At 33.6% G+C, this 20764-nt stretch overlaps 2 protein-coding genes across 4 annotated transcripts; one reads left to right on the forward strand and one right to left on the reverse strand.

The window, feature by feature from the left end:
* Positions 1-3604: 3604 nt before the first annotated feature.
* On the forward strand, positions 3605-4704 carry BDCG_16287 (the record flags this gene model as incomplete). Of its 2 annotated transcripts, XM_045425537.1 has the most annotated exons (4): positions 3605-3615; positions 3679-3740; positions 3829-4196; positions 4294-4704. In XM_045425537.1, 3 exons carry the CDS (start codon positions 3605-3607, stop codon positions 4059-4061), a joined length of 306 nt encoding a protein of 101 aa, XP_045279454.1. In that variant the 3' UTR covers positions 4062-4196; positions 4294-4704. The 2 variants fall into 2 exon arrangements, with proteins under 2 accessions (XP_045279454.1, XP_045279453.1); XM_045425536.1 differs by having other exon boundaries at positions 3829-4704.
* An 11708-nt stretch (positions 4705-16412) lies between these two features.
* BDCG_01135 lies at positions 16413-20000 on the reverse strand (the record flags this gene model as incomplete). 2 transcript variants are annotated; one of them, XM_045416639.1, is made up of 4 exons in its annotated part: positions 16798-16820; positions 16888-17043; positions 17268-17689; positions 17802-19413. In XM_045416639.1, the coding sequence occupies 3 exons, from the start codon at positions 19411-19413 to the stop codon at positions 16891-16893; spliced, it is 2187 nt and encodes a 728-aa protein (XP_045279455.1). In that variant the 3' UTR covers positions 16798-16820; positions 16888-16890. The 2 variants fall into 2 exon arrangements, with proteins under 2 accessions (XP_045279456.1, XP_045279455.1); XM_045416640.1 differs by having other exon boundaries at positions 16413-17043; positions 17268-20000.
* Between the last annotated feature and the right edge of the window lie 764 nt (positions 20001-20764).

A 20764-nucleotide genomic window follows, 5' to 3' on the forward strand; every position in this document is an offset into this window, starting at 1 on the left:
TAGCCTTTTTCTCAGAGAATTGATTATTCAAATAGATTCAGAAAGTCAGGTTGATAAGCTCAGTACAATTGATTAATGAACTCTGATATTATAATATTATTATCTGCACCTTATAAGTCAGCTTCATGAGATAAAGCTGCATTTTTAATTAATTCAAATCATCAGTCAGTTCCTCTCAATATTCTTCAAATCTTGTATTGAAATCAGAAGGATTTTCATCATCTCATTAATATAATGAGTTGAATCACTGCACTGCTGTGAAGTCACAGTTGCAGTGATCTTTAATTTGATTCAGTAGAAAGTTCTTGAATTCTTCTCAAGTCATGACAGTATTGATACACTCAAGCTCTCTCTTCTTAATGATCCAAGTAGTCACAGAGATGCCTTCAAGGAGGTTGACAGTGTATATTACTTGTACCTCATGAGTATTATACTGACTCAGGTTAAGGCAGAATTTTCATTCAAGAGTATAGATAAAGCTGTGAAATTCAGATAAGATATTTCCCTTATATCTCAGTGAATCTCTGACCTTAATCTCTCTATCTCCATGATAGATGTAGGTGTGTAGAGGCCGCGGCGGTGGCAGAGCAGTTGAAGAGCTCATGTCAAAATGCACAGCAGTTTCAGGAATCTCAGATTCCTGCTGAGGTAGAGATGTACACACTCTAGAGAATGATGTAGTGTTTTCCTCAGAGAATGAGGTCAGGTCAGTCCCAGTGCAGGTGTATGAAATCATATTGATCTGTTAGAGCTTGACTGATTCAAACATGTAATCAGATCAAGTGATTCAAATTGTAATATAACAGAACTGAAGTGATGACTAGTCAGCAGCAATATGTAGAGATAGTTGTTTGAGAAGCTGTATGAGTGAGCTTGACTATCTTGCTTGAATAGTGAGCTCATAGACTACAGGGTTATTGTGAGGATATCACAGATATGGTACTTAGTATACTAAGAAGATTGTATGAGGCATGCAGTAACTCTTGTGTATATTCCAGTCACAGTAAAAACAAATCACTGACTCCTTTAATGAGAAGCCAGCATCTAGCTATTCTATATAGACAATGAGCGGATACCCTCCTCCCATTCCACAAGCAAGGATAGCCAGAGTGATACCTCAGCAGCGCCTCATTGCCAAGGAAGAGTAATCTGCTGACCTCGTATAGAAGCGGGGTTCTCATACCCATCAATCGGATCTTCCTATGATATATCCGAATGATGTCATAGGGTGGTTGGAAACCGGTTCAGACAGGATGCGGGATGGATGGAATCATCCGCATGGAAGTGATGGGCCGTGTGGCACCGCAACAGGGCCTTGGCGCGGCCGGGAGCGTGACAATATCAGAGTAAAATATGCTTTTCAAAATATCTTATTTATATGCAGCAATTTTCAACTCAGTCTGAATTGATAAAGATTTATAATATGATTATATCTCAACAGCTTCAGTCTTGATTCTTATAATTTAATGAAGAAAATACTGATCTTTATTCTTATATTTCATCAGTAGATTGAAATTCAATTCAAATATTATATTCATATGAATATTAAGTTGATTTAGAATCTGAATAATTAACATATATTTCCTCTCATCTTTCATTGCAATTAATTCAAATAAGACAAATGATAGATTTAAGAATGATAATCTTTGTATGATCTGAGAAGTATAATAAATGACTTCTTAAACTTTCAGAACTATTATATAAGACCTCATTCTCATGTCTGAATATCAGTGATCATGTTCAACAAAACACACTCTCTTAATATAAGATATATTATTCAATCTTAATTTGCAGTAGCATTTGAGATTTTCACACTAGTACTGAATAAAATCAGAAGAAAAAAGAGATTTATTTATTGATGAATATTGCATGAAGTTATTAGAATAATATTTAATAGAGCTCTCTTAACTGTGAGATTATTATAACTCAGTGAGATTGTTGACAAGTTTCATCATTTCTATATACATCTATCACTAAAAATTTGAGGATTTGAGAAGAGCAGATATTAATGAAATTGAATTTTAAAAGTAAAGTAATCTCATAGAGAATACAGTGAGATTTTTCTGAGCAGAACTCAGAGTTGATATTTATATTAATAACACTATTGAAATTGACATTTTCTTAACTGATAAAATTGGAAATTATGCTCTACATTGCTTTTTCAGAGTTGATAGATCTTCAGAGAGCAGACTTATCAGTAATATATTCTTCAATAAATGCAGAATTTACAGCAGTGATTGATAGTTTTTTCAGAAAATACTTAACTCTTCAGCTCAGAGTCTCATTGTTAAAATAAATGAATTCATTTCAAAGTTACTGCATTTGTCAGCTATGTCAATTACTGAATCAGAATCAATAAATTCATCAGTAAAATAAGAGATCATAGTAATATCTTTAATAACAGTATCTTTTATAGTAATATCTTCAGTAACTGACTTATCAGAATCTTCTTGATTATTATTTTCTGAGATATTTTTCAGAATATTCTCTGAGATATTCTTCTCAGTATCTGCTTTCAAAAGCCACTCTATATACTTGATACTATCAGCAGTATTCTTGTTATATGACTCTGTCTTTAGACAATGTTAGTTTTTATAATAATAAGACATTAAAAGTGATAAATGTGCTGAGAATAGCAATACTTCTTCATCAGAAACATCATTATCTGAATCACTGTCAGTAAAATTCTTATTTGCAGTTTCTGAGAAAAGAGAGCTCTGAGATTGAAATTCTGATTGATCATTTTCAGATTCTTGTCTAGAGACAGATAGCAGATAGCATTTCAGATTTTAATTAAACAGACATGATATTTTGCTTTCTGATATGATTTGTAGAAACAAGTTGTATAGTTGAAAAGATATGATTGAAGTGAGTGAGCAGTCTTGATGAAATAAAGAGATGAGATTGAATTACTGAAAAGAAGTATATTAATAAGAGCTGCAATCAGTAATAATCTACATTAAATTAATATTAACAACCAAACTGTTTTCTTTATTTCAAGATTATATTTCTGTAAGCTTCTGAAATCAGTATTATTCATTGACTAGAATTTCAATCTAATTTTAAAAATGAATACTCTTATTGACTCTGATATACTAGATCTTTCTGAACTTTCTCATCTAGTAGATTTAATAAGACAATTCACTGATTTCAAAGAAAATTCAATATTAATATTTCTTAATCATAGCAGGTATACAATGACATCAATGAAGAATGTTCAATAGATGAGAAGAACAGTAAGAAGAACTTAAACTTCTCACTGATAAGCAATTTATCAAGAAGACATTGAAGAACTAGACATCTCAATACTGAAATGTTTAAGAAGAAGATTTATCTGACAGAGTAATATCTGTAGCTAGAGATTAAATGAATATATTTTCTGTTCTTTACAAAGAAAAATATCGACCAGACAGTTATAAAAATAATCAAAATCAATGATAAAATATTATATACATTCTCATTCAGCAGAACAACAATCCTGAACATAGTCAAGACCTGGAAATCAAGATCATCAAAGAAAATGAAGATAAGTATTTAGATTTAGCAAAATAGCAACTTTTCAGCAGAATATAATAAATTCTTGATAGAAGATTATAAATCTCTGATGAGAATTCAGTGAGAAATCTTAGAGAAATCTAAACTTTTGTAGTTAAGTTAGCTAACTTAATTTCAATATAGAATGTGGCGGGCTGCGCCCGATCAATCATATAGACTATTCCGTTACACTCCACAGATTCCACGTACGCTCCGATCCTCGGCCATTCTCGATCGCCGATCCTCGGCCGCCACCCCGATCAATCATATAGACTATTCCGTTACACTCCACAGATTCCACGTACACTCCGATCCTCGGCCATTCTCGATCGCCGATTCTCGGCCGCCACCCCGATCAATCATATAGACTATTCCGTTACACTCCACAGATTCTACGTACGCTCCGATCCTCGGCCATTCTCGATCGCCGATCCTCGGCCGCTACGAACGCGCGTATATTCTTCCGCCCCGAAGCTCCACCGCGTACGCCACCACATACGCGCATAAATATCCACCTTGATCACTGATTCTCGCACTTTCTCTTTCTTTCCTTCTCTAACATTTTTATTTTTGTTATATAAGACCTATCAATATTATACCGATCTATTCGGCGTAGGCCTCTTACATAGAATCATGTTTAATGAGAAAAGATAAAGAGCAGAGTAAGTTCAGAGATAATCAGCTTACATAATTGTTACAAAGAAATAATTATCTTTGATTACTTTTATAAGTTATTCACTACTAAAAAGTTCTTTCTAGTTTTTTATTAAGTGTGAGAAGTTATTAACTTTGATCAATTCTCTGAGTGAGAATAATAGTATATGAAACATAAGTTAGCATAATTCAAATTGTTTCAAAAACTAGAAACTGATTTAAAAAACAGAGATATATGATAATCTGATAACTCAGGTTAAAATGTTTGATAATACTGATATGAATGAAAATTCTGCTGCAGTTATGATACAATAATAAAATATTCTGATATTTTGAGATCTAATGAGTGATGTTTCTGAATATCAGAAAATTATCAGAAATGACTTTATAAAGATGATTCAGAATACTCTGACAGTTAAAAAGAGATATGCAGTGAAAGATGCATGATAGAAGATGTGAAAAAAGATTAAATTTTTAAAAATACTTTCAGTAAAAGACAGATAATATAGAGATTTCTGATACAATCTATTTCTATTTCAATATATTTATTTTCTATTATCACGCCCCCGGCCGTGTCAAGACTCTGTTGCGGTTTCACACAGCTCATTGCTTTCATGCGGATGATTTCATTCTGTCTGAACCAGTTTTCAACCACTCTATGACATCATTTGAATATATCATAGAAAGATTCAATTGATGAATATAAGAACCTCACTTCTATACAAGGTCAGCAGATTACTCTTTCTTAATAATAAGATATCACTGAGATATCACTTCAGCTATTCTCACTCATGAAATGAGAGAAGAATATTTACTCATTATCTATATAGAATAGCTAGATGCTGACTTCTTATAAAAGAAATCAGTGATTCATTTTTCTTCTACTAAAATATATATAAGAGTTACTGCATATCTTATATAATCTTCTTAGTATACTAAGTATTATATCTGTGATATTCTCATAATAATTCTGTAGTCTATGAGCTCACTATTTAAGCAAGATAGTCAAGCTTACTTATATAACTTCTTAAATAACTATCTCTATGAAATATCACTGACTAGTCACTACTTTGATTCTATTATGTTATAGTTTGAATTACTTAATCTGATTATACATTTGAATCAGTCAAGCTCTAACAGACTGATATAATCTTATACATCTGCACTGAGACTGATTCAATCTCACTCTCTGAAAGAAATACTTCATTATTCTCTAGAGTGTATATATCTCTATCTCAGCAGAAATTCAAGATTTCTGAACTCACTGTATATTTTGATAGAAGCTCTTCAACTGCTCTGCTATCACTGTGACCTCTACACATTTATATCTATTATGAAGATAGAGAGATTAAGATCAGAGATTCTCTGAAATATAAGAAAAATATCTTATCTGAATTTCACAGCTTTGTCTGTACTCTTGAACAGAAATTCTGCTTTAATCTGAGTCAGTATAATACTTATAAGTTATAAGTAATATACATTATCAACCTTCTTGAAGATATCTCTGCAACTACTTGAGTTATTAAGAAGAGAGAGCTTGAGTGTATCAATACTACTATAACTTGAGAAGAATTCAAGAACTTTCTACTGAATCAAATTAAAGATCACTGTAATCACAGCTTTACAGCAGCACAGCAGTTCAACTTATTATATTAATAAGATAATGAGAATTCTTTTAATTTCAATACAAGATTTGAAGAATATTGAGAGGAATTAACTGATAATTTGAATCAATTAAAAACACAGCTTTATCTCATGAAGCTGACTCATAAGATGCAAATAATGATATTATAATATCAGAGTTCATTAATTAATTATACTAAGCTTGTTAACCTGGCTTCTCAGATCTATTTAAATAATCAATTCTCTGAGAAAAAGATTAACAAGATCTCTTCTAAGCAATTAATAATGAAATTTAAACAGTATTATAACAGCTTCAGTGTAGAGAAAGTAAAGAAGAATTTCAAGTATTCTGATTCTTCACTCACTGTAAAGATATATTAAAAAAGATTTGATAAAGATCTCTGTTTCAACTGTGAAGCTGATAATCACTATATCAGTGATTGCAAGAAGTCAAAGAAGAGAAGAAACTGAGAAGATATCTTCTTAAAGTTAACTTCTCTTCTGACAAATATATTCACAGAAGATAAAGAAGAGAAAGAAATACAGAATTGATAATTCTTATATCTCTGAGTTTATATTATAATCACAATGTATACTCTGAATAAGAAGATATTAGTGAGATATCTACTTAACTCTAAGATGAATATCAACTTCATATTCTATTTCTTTTCTTTAATGAAGAATTGAAAGAAGATAGATCTATCAGATTATATGAAATTTACTGATAAAATGAAATGTCACTGTTTTAACATAATTCAAGTGAAGTGTGTGATCACAGACTCAGAAGAAATCTTGAAGAAAAGCAGTCTGCTTCTTCATACAGTCAATATTATAGATGAGAATATCATTCTAGATCTTCTGTGATTGAGAGAAAACAATTCTCTCATTGACTGAGTCACTTAGATGTGATAATACTGTCTTACTAATAAAGAGACAGTAATAGAGAAATCTGAAGAGTTTCATCAGAAGAATCTTGAGAAAAAGATTGAGTTGATATACTGTGTAGTAGATGATTGAGACTTAAAGACAGATAAAGAAGTTATCACTCTTACTACAAGATTAGCAGCAGTATCTGTCATTGAAGATAAATATACATAACATCTCTTTACAGATTTTAAGAATGTCTTTTCAGAAAGAGAAGTAGTGAAGTTTTCTGATATCAAGATATAATATAAGATTCATCTTGAAGATGATATAACAGTACTGTACAGATCTCTTTACAACTTATCTGTAAAGAAATTAGATATTCTATATAAATATCTTGAAGAAGCACAATCAAAGAACTGAATTCATTTATTAAAGAGTTCAGCAGAAGCATCTATACTCTTTATATCTAAGAAGAATAATAGACTACATCTATATGTAGACTACAGAGACCTCAATAAGATGTCAGTTAAGAATTACTATTCATTATCATTAATTAATGAGATGATTGATCAATTATCTGAAGTAAAGATGTTCTCAAAGATTGTAATATAAGATATCTATCACAGAATCAGAGTTAATAAAGTTGACATTTGAAAAACAGCTTTTTGTACTAAGTACAGCGATTTTGAATATCTTGTTTTATCTTTTGATCTTTGTAACACTTCAGTCATCTTTCAGATCTATACAAATGAGACACTGCAGAGCCTTGTTAATGTCTTCTGCATAGTATATCTGAACAACATTCTAATCTTCTCAAAATCAGAGAAAGAACATGATATTCATATTCAAGAAGTGTTGAGTTACTTGAGACAGTATTAACTCTATACAAACACTGAAAAATGCTCATTCTACATGCAGGAGATTGATTTCTTAGATTATGTTATTAAGATGAACAGCATTTCAATGAACAGCAGTCAGGTCTTCATTATTGAGAACTGACTGACACTGCAGATATATCATGAGATGCAGATATTTGTAGAATTTGTGAATTTCTACAGATAATTCATCTATATATATTCACAGATTACTGTCTCTCTTACAGATCTGTTAAAGAGAAGTATGAAAGATAGAAAAATAAGATTATTTATTATTATTCAAGATACTGTGCAGGCATTTACAGAATTGAAATAAACTTTCACATATATTATAATACTGAATCACTTTAACTCTGACTTACTCAGTCAGTGTAAGACTGATATATCTGAGAATAAAATCTGTGAAATCTTTTCACAGTTGACACTGAAGATCTTTCAATATTGAAAGAATTAGAGAATAATCATCTCTGAGAAAACAGATAATGAATTATCTGTGAAAGAAGACTTTTTCACAGAATCTACAAGATACTGTGAATGAAGATCAGTGATCTTCTTCTTTAAGAAGTTATTACTCACACAGAGAAGATATAATACTCATACTCAGAAGATGTTAATAATTATTAAATTCTTTAAGATCTGATAATATTATCTTCAGAGTAGTAGATACTCAGTGCAAGTTCTCACTGATCATGTTAATCTGTGTTACTTCTTGATAACAAAGAGCTTGATAGAATATCAAGTCAGATGAGCAGAGCTGCTTTTAAAGTATAATTTCTATATTTAATACTGTTCAGATCAGTTTAATCTCACTAACACACTGTCTAGACAGTCTGATTATAATATTATTAATGTAAAGAAGAATTCTATAAAAGAATCTCTGTCATCACTGTAGAAGAAGCTGACTGCAGAGAATTAAGATTCTCTGAAGCTTAGAAATGACACTGATAAGACAGCTATGTGACTCAGTATAGAAGATGAAAGAAAACTCAGATCTCTGCAGAGAACTGATACTGAAGATTATAAGCTTCTTATATTATATCTTATAATTATTGAATTGATAAAGAATGAAATGATCTACAATCTTTCAATCTAACTACTTTTAAAATTTATTAATGAGTTATAGAAGAGAGATATCTCTACTACAGCTTGAATTCAGAAGTTGAAGAAGAAAGAATCTGATTTGAACTTGAAAGAGACAGACTCTGAGCAGAGTAATACTGCTAAGAAATCAAGTTACTGATAACTAAAAGAATATAAACTTCTACTGCTGAATAATTCAGTCTTCATTTCTCATAGCAGAGCAGTGTGTTAGAAGTTATTAAGAATTCATCATAATAATCTTCATATAGAGCACTTCAGATTAGAGAAGACTGAGAAGCTTCTAAAATATAAATATATTTAAGATAAGCTCTGAACAGATATTAAAGAGTATATTAAAACTTATAATATCTGTTAAAGAATAAAGATTCTGTGATATAAGTAATACAGTAAATTAACATCACTGCCTATTTTAAAGAGCTTATAATAGAATCTATCAATGAATTTGATAGTTGATCTGCTGGAGTCAATAAGAGTTAAAGAATATAAGTTAATTTTAATCATTGTTAACTACTTTATAAAGATAATCAGATATATCTCTATTTATAAAAAGATTAATGTCTCTGAATTGACTGATCTGTTTTTAAATATTATTATTTATAATCATAGTGCTCTGAAATTATTGATAACAGATCAAGAATCTCTCTTTATCAGTAAATACTGATCAGCTTTTTACTATTATCTTATAATAAGACATCTTCTCAGTACTGCATTTTATTCATAGACAGATAATCAGACTGAATATCAGAATCAGATACTAAAACAGCATCTTTAAGTATTCTATTTATATTATCAGAATGATTGACTTAAATATCTTCTAACTGCTAAATTCATATGTAATAATGTAAAGAATGTAATCTTAAAGATATTTTCTTTCTATACTTATTATAAATATAATTCTTCATTACTTAGTGATGTTATAAATGATGTTTCAAAGAAGAGAATAGATAGTCAGAATATTAAATAGATATAGAGAACAGAGTATCTCTCAGTATCAGAAGTAAAAGTGACATTGAAACTTTTAAATAAAATTCATGAGAAGACAGTGAAAAGTATTCACTGTACTTAGAAGTGATAGATGAAATACTATAATTAAAAACATCTTTTAATAAAGTTCTTAATAGAGAATCAAGTACTACTTTCAGCAAAGAATATTAAGATAATAAGATTATATAAGAAGCTTAGTAAGTAGTGACTAGAATCTTTCTTAGTAACAAGAGTAATAAATAAGCAGATATATAAGTTGAAATTACTTATAGAATTGAAATCAATTTATTCTATTTTTCATATTTTCTATTTAAAGCTCTATAAGCAATGCTCTGAGATAGAGCTGTCTCAGCTGAATAATATTAAGATAGAGAATAATACTGAATATCTTATAAAGATAATATTGAATAAGTGAATATATTATAGTAAGCTTTAATATCTTATGAAATGAAAGAGTTATTCATTATCAGAGAATTCATGAGAATCACTTAAGTATTTGAAAAATACTGAGAAAGAGATTGTAAGCTATAAGATGACTAGTAGAGACTGCTCTATTATATATCAGATATATTAAGTAAGAAATACTGTTTAAGACTTCTTATTTTTCTCAAAGAGTTTTTTAGTGATAATCTTATAGTAATAAGTCAGTGTCTTATAAACTCTGTAATACTCTTCTTCTATTTTCTCTCAAAGAGTTTTTAGAAGTTTAATGAGACTATACAAGTGTAAAATTCCTGAAGCAGTTAATAAGAAAAGAAAGAAATATTTGAAATTAATAAGAATTAATATTATCAATCTGTGAGTCACTGCTATTCTAATAGAGTCACAGCTCACTGAAAAAGTAAAAAGAAGAAATTTCAGAGTCTACTTATTAATAATTACATCTTTATTAAACTCATTTTTCACTATTAAAGTCTTCAGTACTAATATCTTTATCTGCTGAGAAGTTAGTACTATAATACTATAGAGAAGCATGCTGTAGAAGAGTATAAGAGATACTTAAAGTATTAACTTATTAATTTATCAAGTATCTCAGTTATCTGCTTTAATTAAAGTGAGATTCTCTTCAATCAGTGATTAGTTTTTGTAATACTTTTAACAGCAGTATCAGCTAATCTCTTCTTAAAATTAATCATTTTAAGATGTTTTTTTATCTCAGAGACTCACACTTTCATCTTCTTTTACAGATAAGTAAGAGAGATCTCTTCAGTCTTAATAGAATTTATCAATACTTAAAGCTCTGAGATTCTCACTCTGTACTGCTTAGATATCTAGACTTCTAGTCAGAATTGATATAACATCTTTCTGTGAAGTAATATTTACAGAGAGATAGAAGTCATTGCTACAGATATAACAGAAACAATGAGAGTAAGAGAAGAAATAGATATATAAAATTCCTCTCTTCTTCAGCTGCTTGATATAGTACAGATAAGTAGCAGTACTGATCAGAGACTGTACTGAAGCCTCTTCACAGAGAGAAGATGAAGAAACTGCAGAACTCTGCAGACTCAACTCAGCAGCATTCTGAGCAGGGCTCAGGCATGCAGAAGAGAAACTATGAATTGAGCTTCTCAGAGTCACTGTCTCTGAAATCAAGCTCTCTTCAGAGTCCTCTTCAAATGCTCACATAGAGTCATACATCACTGTGTTGATTGAGAGAGAGAGTGGCATTGCAATGACAGTGAGAGAGGCAGAGAACAGATCAGATGCAGATAAATTAGCTGGCAGAAGAAATGACATCTTACTGCAAGACACAGCTACTACCGCCGCAGCTGCAAGAGATGCAGAAGAGGAAGAAGGTGTGATAATAAGAGTAATACTTTCACGGCTCATTGACACTGCTATCTCTGCCTTCAACCTGGCTTTCTTAATGATCACAGAGACTGCAGCTGCATCATGAAGATATTTATTATTCACTAAAGAACATCAGAATAAGTTCTTTATTGTTCTTCAAGAATGATACTCTCATACACTCACTGTTACAATTGAAGAGAAGAGAAAGAAAAATATTTCATAAGAAAGAGAATCTTTTTGAAAAATCCTGTTACTACTGTTAACTTTGCTTCTAAAATACATCACTTTTACAGAGAATTTTATATATAAAACAGAATATATTAAAAGATCTGTAAGTCACTTATTAACTATGTTTTTCATATTTCAAATTGATATATAAGAAACTCACTTATTATATATTTAATTTAAATGAAGATGAGAAAAGAAAGATCTACACAGTCAGCAGAAGAACTCATCTATTTCTTTATACAGTATATACACTGTCAATTGATTGATAACTGTTGCTATATAATAAAGATAATTTCTAATTCAGTAATCTTAAGAGTATAGAGACTATATTCTTAAAGAGAAGAATATTATCATATCTCTAACTATGTTAAGACTCTGTTATAATTTCACACAGTCTATCACTTTTATATGAATAATTTCATTCTGTCTGAATCAGTTTTCAATCACTTTATAATATTATTTAAATATATTATAGAAAGATCTGATTAATGAATATAAGAATCTCACTTCTATACAAGATTAGCAGATTACTCTTTCTTAACAATGAGATGCTGCTGAGATATTACTCTGACTATTCTTACTTATAAAATGAGAGAAGAGTATCTGCTCATTATCTATATAGAATAGCTAGATACTGACTTCTTATAAAAGAAGTCAGTAATTCATTTTTCTTCTACTAGAATATATATAAGAGTTACTGCATATCTTATACAATCTTCTTAGTATACTAAGTATCATATCTGTGATATTCTCATAATAATTCTGTAGTCTATGAGCTTGCTATTTAAGCAAGATGGTTAAGCTTACTTATACAGCTTCTTAAACAACTATCTCTATGTAACATCACTGAATAGTTATCACTTCAGTTTCATCACATTATATCTATGCATTTTATATATAAATTAGTTAATATATACTTTATCATATATCATTAGAATACATCTGTCCTGATATTCACTGATAAAAGTTATTATATTATCTATCTTATATTTCATTATAGTTATAGTTGCAGTAGAATTGTTGATTTCACTGTATTAGAAAATCTTCTTATTTATCTTGAATTCTGTAGATATATTTCTGACAGTGTATTAAACACTTATTTCTAGTTAATAGAAATGATTTTATATTCAAAATAGATGTAATTCAATTAATGATAGTCTGTATAAAAAGTATTAAGATATGCATGAAATTTATCAGATATGCTGATTACACTTAGAAATGAAATATAAAAGTATTTGCATTCATTACATGATAATCTGCAAAGATGAATTAATAATATATATAAAGACTTATATTTTTCTTTTTCTTCTTTTCTTCTTTCTTCTTCTTGTAATAATAATACACTGTAAAGATTATTCTCAGCTCACTCAGCTCACTCTGTTCTTCTTTATTCTTCAGCTCAGTGAGTATTCTGTCAGTTGTAATAGAAAGCTTTTAATCAGAAAAGTTCTAATCAAGATATTTTATCTATGTAGTATATCAAGAATATCAGTAATTCATTATATCAGTATCAATCATAGTAACAATAATAATAACAGCAGTATTAAACTAATAAGCAATATCTTCAAGTGTACTCATATCATCACTGTAAAGACTTAAGAGAAGAAAGTAAGCAGCTATTTAAATACTCTGACAAAGCAGCTCAGTAAATGAATAATATATGAGTACTGTATTAAATATATTTTTTCTCATTATTTGAATACTGCTTATAATAGAATAAAGAGAAGCTCAAATTCTTGTATAAATTATAATTATGAGAAAAAGAGATACATGATTATCTCTGAAGAATTAAAAGAATAAGTTAATAATCTGATTTAAATTCATAACTTTTATCTTTCTATATTAAATAATTTTAAGAAAATAATAAAGAGAGCTATATTAAAATCAGTGAAGAATCTTTTAAAATAGATTAAGAAAGTTAAAACTTACTGACAGAAAGTGAAAGCTTAATATATAAAGAGTATTACTATTATTCTAAAAGCTCTGAATATTATTATCAATACTGTTAAAAAAGTTAAAATTAAGATTAAGAAGATTAAGTTGAATATTGAAAGAGTGAAATTAGAAATTAAAAAGAAAAAAGTTATTACAGAAAAGAAGAAAATCATGATTAAAAAGATAAAACTTAATATTAAAACTATCAAGCTTAAAGTATATTACAAGCTTTTGAGAATAATAGTCAGTTATATTAAAGAATAGAAATCAGTGATGAAGAATCTTATAAATTTAATAAATAATATTAATACTGAAGCTAGCTGTATTATCATTAAAATGTATAAAATAATAAAGTATATTCAGAGACTTATAGATTATCTTGATAAGAATTCAGTTATAGTCAGTAATAGTAGCAGCAGTAATAAGAAATTTAATAATAATAATAATTTTCTTCTTATCTTTCTCACTGATATCTCTATCACTAATGTTAATTCTCTCTCTTCTTTCTTCTCTGATCTTCTAACTTCAGTTGATTCTCTAGCTATAAGCAGCACTGAAACTCTCAACATTCTCAGTGAAAAAGTAAGTTAGAATCAGTAAAATGATTCTCAGATTTATATAGAAGTTGATAATAATATAGATAAATAAATACACAGCTTCTAATTCTTTTAAAACTCTCTATCTTAAATAGTGAATAATTATTAACACTGACTCTTTATAAACTTTAATATTAATTCACAAGTTCTCTGAAATAAATGTTGATATAAATATGACAGGAAATCATGATAATGATATAGAGATGATTCAGAGAATCTGAGAGAAATTACAGAAGAATATAACTAGACTGACCGTGTGACCGTGTCTGAGACCAGAATCAGATTTTTTGATAGTTTCATTACCAATTCAACTGATCTCATTACACAGTTTTAACATTATATAGTGATCTCATACTGTCTCAGTGAGACTTACTGTCTACTCTTATCATATTTTTCAAATGAGATCATGATTTCTACTTCTCAATTTAAATTATTTTTATTGCTTTAAATGACTTTAAATTTCATTTGAGTGTTATCAAAAAGTGTTACTTTTTAAAAAATTAAAAATAGTCTAAAAAAAACCTTAAAATGTCTAAAAATAGTAACTTTATGCCAAGAATAGAACTAAATGAGACTAAATGAAATCACTTTCTCATTTTTTTCAAGTCATGATTTCATTTTAAGATCTGATATATAGTCACTTTACATGTTTTTTTGATAGCCAGTCCCAGCGGGATTCACGCCAAGAAATGTATGAGACCAGACCAAATGGGACCAAATGTGAAATTCATGGTCCCGGCGGCCAGTCTAAATATAACAGACTTTCAATAGAGAATGATTTCAGTGAATGAGACATTTTTTAGAATTAGTGATTATATAGATAGGAATCAGTGACATTGTCAATACAATGATGATTTTGTTCTGTTCATAACTCATTTACAGTGATTCCATGGCTAATCCACCATTATATTATATTTTACAGTTCGGCGACGGTGTCGGCGACTGGCATGGCGGAACAACCATAACCCGGTCGTATAATAAGCCTACGTTTTTCCGGTATGGAGGGCATGGGGCATGGTCAGGTGACTCACACAAGCCTCACCACCCACTCACCAAGCCTCTAGCTTACTGCGTAGATAGCTTCTTCTTCTTCTTCAAGATTCAGTTTCAATATGATCTAGTATACTGCTGCTATCCACCCTGGTAGAGCTAGTCTTCGTCCCGTAACAACATGCTCTCCTACCATACGCGCTAAAACGGTCGTCTGGTCTGTTATACAGGGGCCATCATCTTAGTCGACTACATCAGAGGTAGCTAGGAGATATCACGCTTCAAGATATATCTACTAATTGACTACGGTTCTGATATACGTATGAAGGTATTTTACTCTGCTAGGACATACTTTTCAATTTTCGATGGTATACCTAGGTAAAATTAACTTAAAAATATACAAAACTTCAACGCCATCCAAGAACACCCCCATCCAGCATCCTCCCAAGTATTCCCGACTGTTTCTAACGACCGACGTGCGGAATACTCTCCTATGATTAAACCGTGTCTCCTGGTCATCGTGCGCAGTAACAGAGAGATGGAGTAGAAATTGTAGAGTAGAAGTTTTTTTTATTTATTTCTATTAACAGCTCATTAGTAGGGGGTTCGACGCAAACATCCCATAAACCCAACGAATTGGTGGGGTGGGGTTGGGGGGGTTGGGTAACGGCATTCAATCCCCTATCCCTTTCCAAGGGTCGAAGAATGATGTTAACAGCCCGAAAGTCTTTAAGACATACATTTGCCACAGGTCGTGCAGCCGCAGGTACCGGATGACGAACAAGAGCAGGTCTTGGGGCCCTCACAGGGGCATTTGTCATCTCCGCATCCGCAGCCCATTTTGGATATTTACAAAGAGGGGGGTTTAGGGGATTCGTTGGTGAATTCGTTAGTGATTTGTGTGGTTGATTCTGGCTTCGTGGGTTGTTAGTATTTGGCGAGTATGGTGGGGAGGGATGAGAGTGCCAGTCAAAACAATACCTTGTTTCTTGTTTGGAGGATAACAAAAGATAAAGATGGGTAAGAATAGTAGAAGGATAGGAGGAAAGGGAAAAAAAAATAGCGTAGTAGAGGTTTATATAGAGGAGGAAAATACACTTTTGGATGTAGTCATTCATACGTCACTATTTGTCAACGGGACGGAGAGCGTTAGGTTTGCCTCGACAGGTCGAATGGAGCTTTAATTCTCAGCTGTTAAACTTTAGAGAGAACTTAGATAAAAAATAAAAAATTACAAAATACATAACATATTAAATTAAATTAAAAAAAAAAAGACGAGAATCAATCAATATGCTAGCGGAATGCTTCCAGAAGCCGCTGTGCCCCTTGATAGTCGTTGGGTGAGAAAATTGGCAAAACAATGATAATATACAATCTCTAGCGGAAGCAAAGGCAACGTCGGGGAAATGGGAAGTACAGAAAAGGTAACCGCAGAAACATAAATAACACCTATCTAGAACCTTGGAAATATCCGACTTAGAATCTGATGCCTCCCGGTTCCCTTATTTTCGCCATATCAGTAGAACGCAGAATGGTACAAAATTATTTCATCCTGACGCCGTATATGAAATTAACTTTATAGAAGTACCTACCTAGGTAGCGCCTGGGCTGCCTGCCCTCCATTTGTCTGATTCCAGTCCTGTCGTCACTCATTAGTGTACATCAACCGTTATATGGTTAATATTATGTTTAACACGTGATAATACCGTCTATGGGCATCGCCGTCCACCGCCAGTTCGAACTATGCCGTCCGTTAATGCTTTCCCAAGCTTTTTCCGACATTCTGGGCAGTACCACTTCGCCGTCCGACTTGGAACTTCTGAGAGGCCGACACAGTCGAGATGGAACCATTCTTTGTCGCACTGAGAAAAATAAATTAAATCACGTTAGTTTTGTTTGTTTAATTAGTACTGTGTGTAAGTAAAAGCATTGGCAAAAAAAAGAGGGGATAAAACACGATTGGAAGGACGCCTAATTGTGAAGTGCAAGATACAAAACATGTTACAATCATGAAAATGGTATGAAAGTAAGGAATAAAAAAGCAGAAGCAGTACACTTAAAGAGGACATTTACGATGGCCACTCACATCATTATCCTCGCAGCAGATCATGGTACCGAAACTCACGTCTCCACAGAGACAGTATCTTGGTTCGTTCGGGTCGATTTCTTCCAGGAAGCCATCCTCATCCATCCGTATATCCTCGGTCCTGGGAGCCATGGTCTGATCCTTCCTTTTCTTCACTGGTTTGGCCTTGCGACGGCCTACACTTACGGCAGCGCCGCCATCCTGACCAGATGTTACGGGTCCTGGCGCAGGGCGCCTTGCTACGGCGACCAGCTGCGGTTGTACCGGCGGGTTGATCCGCTCCAGGTGTGGCCTTGGCCACTGCTGGGGTTGCGCTCTTCCTTCGAGGTCGATCTCGGCCAATCGATTCTCCAGAGGCTCCAGTGGCGGAACGTGGTCGAGAGCCTGCTCGAGTAGCAGGCGGTGTGGGGGTGGGAAGGATCCTGGCAGCCACGGAACCTGTTGTTCGACGCAATTTAGCCGGAGATAAAGCACGCGGTGACCGTTTCGAGATAGCGGATGGGCCAACAAAAGGAGAAGTTCGAGGGCCTATACCCATCGATGCACTTTCCACTAAAAATTCATCTCCAGCTGTGTTCACGGCACTTGTAGAAGCAGACTTGCTAAGCTTGCGCTTTTTAGTTGATGGCCTGACTGTGGCTAAGGAGATAGGAGCGGGAGATTCAACATCTTGTGATGATTCTAAAACGGCCGTCTCCTCAAATTTTCTCTTCTTCATGGTCTGCTTTGATACCTTTGGCCTAGCTTTCACTGCAGGACCGTTAGCTTTGAAAGATGTACCTAAAAGTCCAGATTGAACGTTATTGTAAAGATTCTGCTCAGCAGGGCTTGGAAACAAGCTTTTAAATGTAGACCCGATGTCCCCGAGTCGTCTCGCCGCCATCTCCGCTTCGGCCGCAGCGAGAGCTGCCTGTTCCCGTGCAAGGTTTTCGCGTTTCAGCTTCTTCGCCTCGTTAAGTTTCATACCTCGGTTACTTAGTTTGGTTTCTTCCACCCGCGAAACATCCGCGTTTACTTCGCTTTTTCGGACAAGTTTTCCTGGAACATAATTGTTCGTTATGTCGTCGCAGTCTACAAACTCAGCGCCGGTTGCTTCAGCGTTCAGCTTGGCTGCTCTGTAGCCTTCCCATCCTCGACCACGCAGCGCAAGTTCTCGGTGGATCATAATTTCACTAGGTTGCCAAATATTGTTCTTCTTCATCTTCTTTCGAAGCTTGGTCATTTCCCATTCAGTCAAACGGAGCCATGGGAAATGTTCGCTCCCGATTTTTGCATCGTCCGGGGGAGGTTTTAGCATTGCCAAAGCATTGCTAGTAGAGGTATCGATTTGACTTATCTCCGCATTCCCACTAGAATCCGACGGCTGAGAGATGTGACGGCTGATCACACGTTTCTGCTTTTTCGACTTTCCTTTGTTCTTGGATGTGTCGAGCGACCGGGCGGCTTCGGCAGCATGCGACGAGCTGGGCCCAAGATCATCGTCTGATTGCTCCGTGCTGGCAATAGGTGAGTCCGGATTTCGCAGAACATGGTTAGGACCTCGGGTCGCTACGCCCTGTGGCTTTCCATTTTGTGGGCGTGTTTCATTAACGGTCGAACCAGCCACAACTTGTCGGGTTCCATCGATATGCAAAGTTATCCTTTGTGTAGAGCGTGTCTCGCCAGCTTTACGGCCACTTCTTTCTCGTTTTGTTTCAAGTGATGATTCGGCTAGAGGGGGGGCAGACTCGTCGCGGGAAATTGCAGTACAAGTCTTTAGTAGTGCATTCAACTTGGATTTGATGCTCCCAAGGCGGTCAAAGTGGCGATCAACCACATCGTAGAGGCGACATGCTTCCGCGTAGGCAGACTCTCGCGCATTCATCACGCGCCCCAATTGTTCTGATATTTGTCTTCGTAGAACGACGGGGTCAGGCCGCGAATCTGCTGGCAGATTGGGTAGTTGTCCATAGATCTTTGTAAGCTCGTGTACGGAGGCTGCAGCGTCCAGGTAGGTCTCATCCAGGCCACGAATCAGGGTCAGGGAACGAACGAGGTCTGAAGGGAGGTATTCGGTATAGTCGATAAAATCGGTCACGGTAGCCTGCGCATCCGGATCGGAGGGCCCCTCCATGATGCCACGCTCATCCGAATCGTCAGATATCATGGAGATCACGAGGCGCTCGAGGGAAAAGGTGAAAAGTGTCCGCTCGGTCAAGGCTCCGTTGGAGACAATGTGATAGGAGAGTGGGGTGTCACCATCAGTGCGGTAGGGGTGATCATGCAGTCACAGGTGACGCATTGGGAAGAGGCTAGCATTAGCAATAGGTGCTCATACGAAGCGTATTTCACGGCGACAAAGTATTAGAAAGCTTCAAAAGAGAAGAGTTATACTTCAGGGGAGGAGGGGAATATCAAGCGCTGGAGGTCTGGGGAGAGAGCTCCCAGTCGTGAGGTTAGAGGTATTGATTGCTTTGCCGGATTTAGTTAGCGTGAAACATGGGAGGCAAACCGGATAAAGTGTTATTCCTAGAGTCCATCATGTGATCGAGGAGGGTCGCTACGGCGGCCGCCTGCCGCTATTGCCTGTCGCGATCTGAAGCGCACTGCTGGTAGAAGGGCCATCAACCCAGGACTGGACTGGCCGGTGAGACCATGAATTTCACATTTGGTCCTATTTGGTCTGATCTCATACATTTCTTGGCATGAGTCCCATCAGAATCAAGTATTAAAAAAACCTGAAAATGAATCATTTCTTTTAGAAATAATGTGTGGCGGGCTGCGCCCGATCATTCATATAGACCATTCCATTACACTCCACAGATTCCTACCGCTCCGATTCTCGGCCATTCTCGATCGCCGATCCTCGGCCGCCAGGAACGCGTATAGATTCTTCCGCCCTGAAGCTCCACTGTGTACACCACCACAATAACACATATAAATATCCACTTCAATCACTGATTCTTGCACTTTCTCTTTCTTTTCTTTCTTTAACATTTTTCTCTTTGTTATATAAGTTCTATTTATTATACTGATCTATTCAGCATAGGCCTCTTATACTAGAAAAATATTTATTATCTTCTTATTAGAAATGATTATTCACACATTATCTTCTTATTAGAAATGATTATTTATCAGGAGATATTCAAACACATAATAATATATAAGAAAGAGAAACAGTTAAGCAGATACTGAGTTCTTAGATAGAATCCTTGTTTATAAGTTATTATTATTATTATTATTCTTCAATTATAGATGTATACAGTCAGAGACTATAATATCTATCTAAGAATCTTTAGTTCTCAGAGTTTTTTTTATATCTATAGAGTCAACTATTATACATTTATCAATTTCAGATATATAAAATCAGAAAATTTCAGCTCAGAATATAAAAACTGTTTATAAATTACAGTATTTTAAAATCTTCTGATACTTTGAAATCATTTGAAAATATTATAACAAAGGAAAAGAGAACATAGTCTTAAAGATAGTCATATTAAATAGATAGATAGAAAAGA

Source organism: Blastomyces dermatitidis (genome assembly GCF_000003525.1).
Source record: "Blastomyces dermatitidis ER-3 genomic scaffold supercont1.1, whole genome shotgun sequence".
NCBI lineage: Eukaryota > Fungi > Ascomycota > Eurotiomycetes > Onygenales > Ajellomycetaceae > Blastomyces > Blastomyces dermatitidis.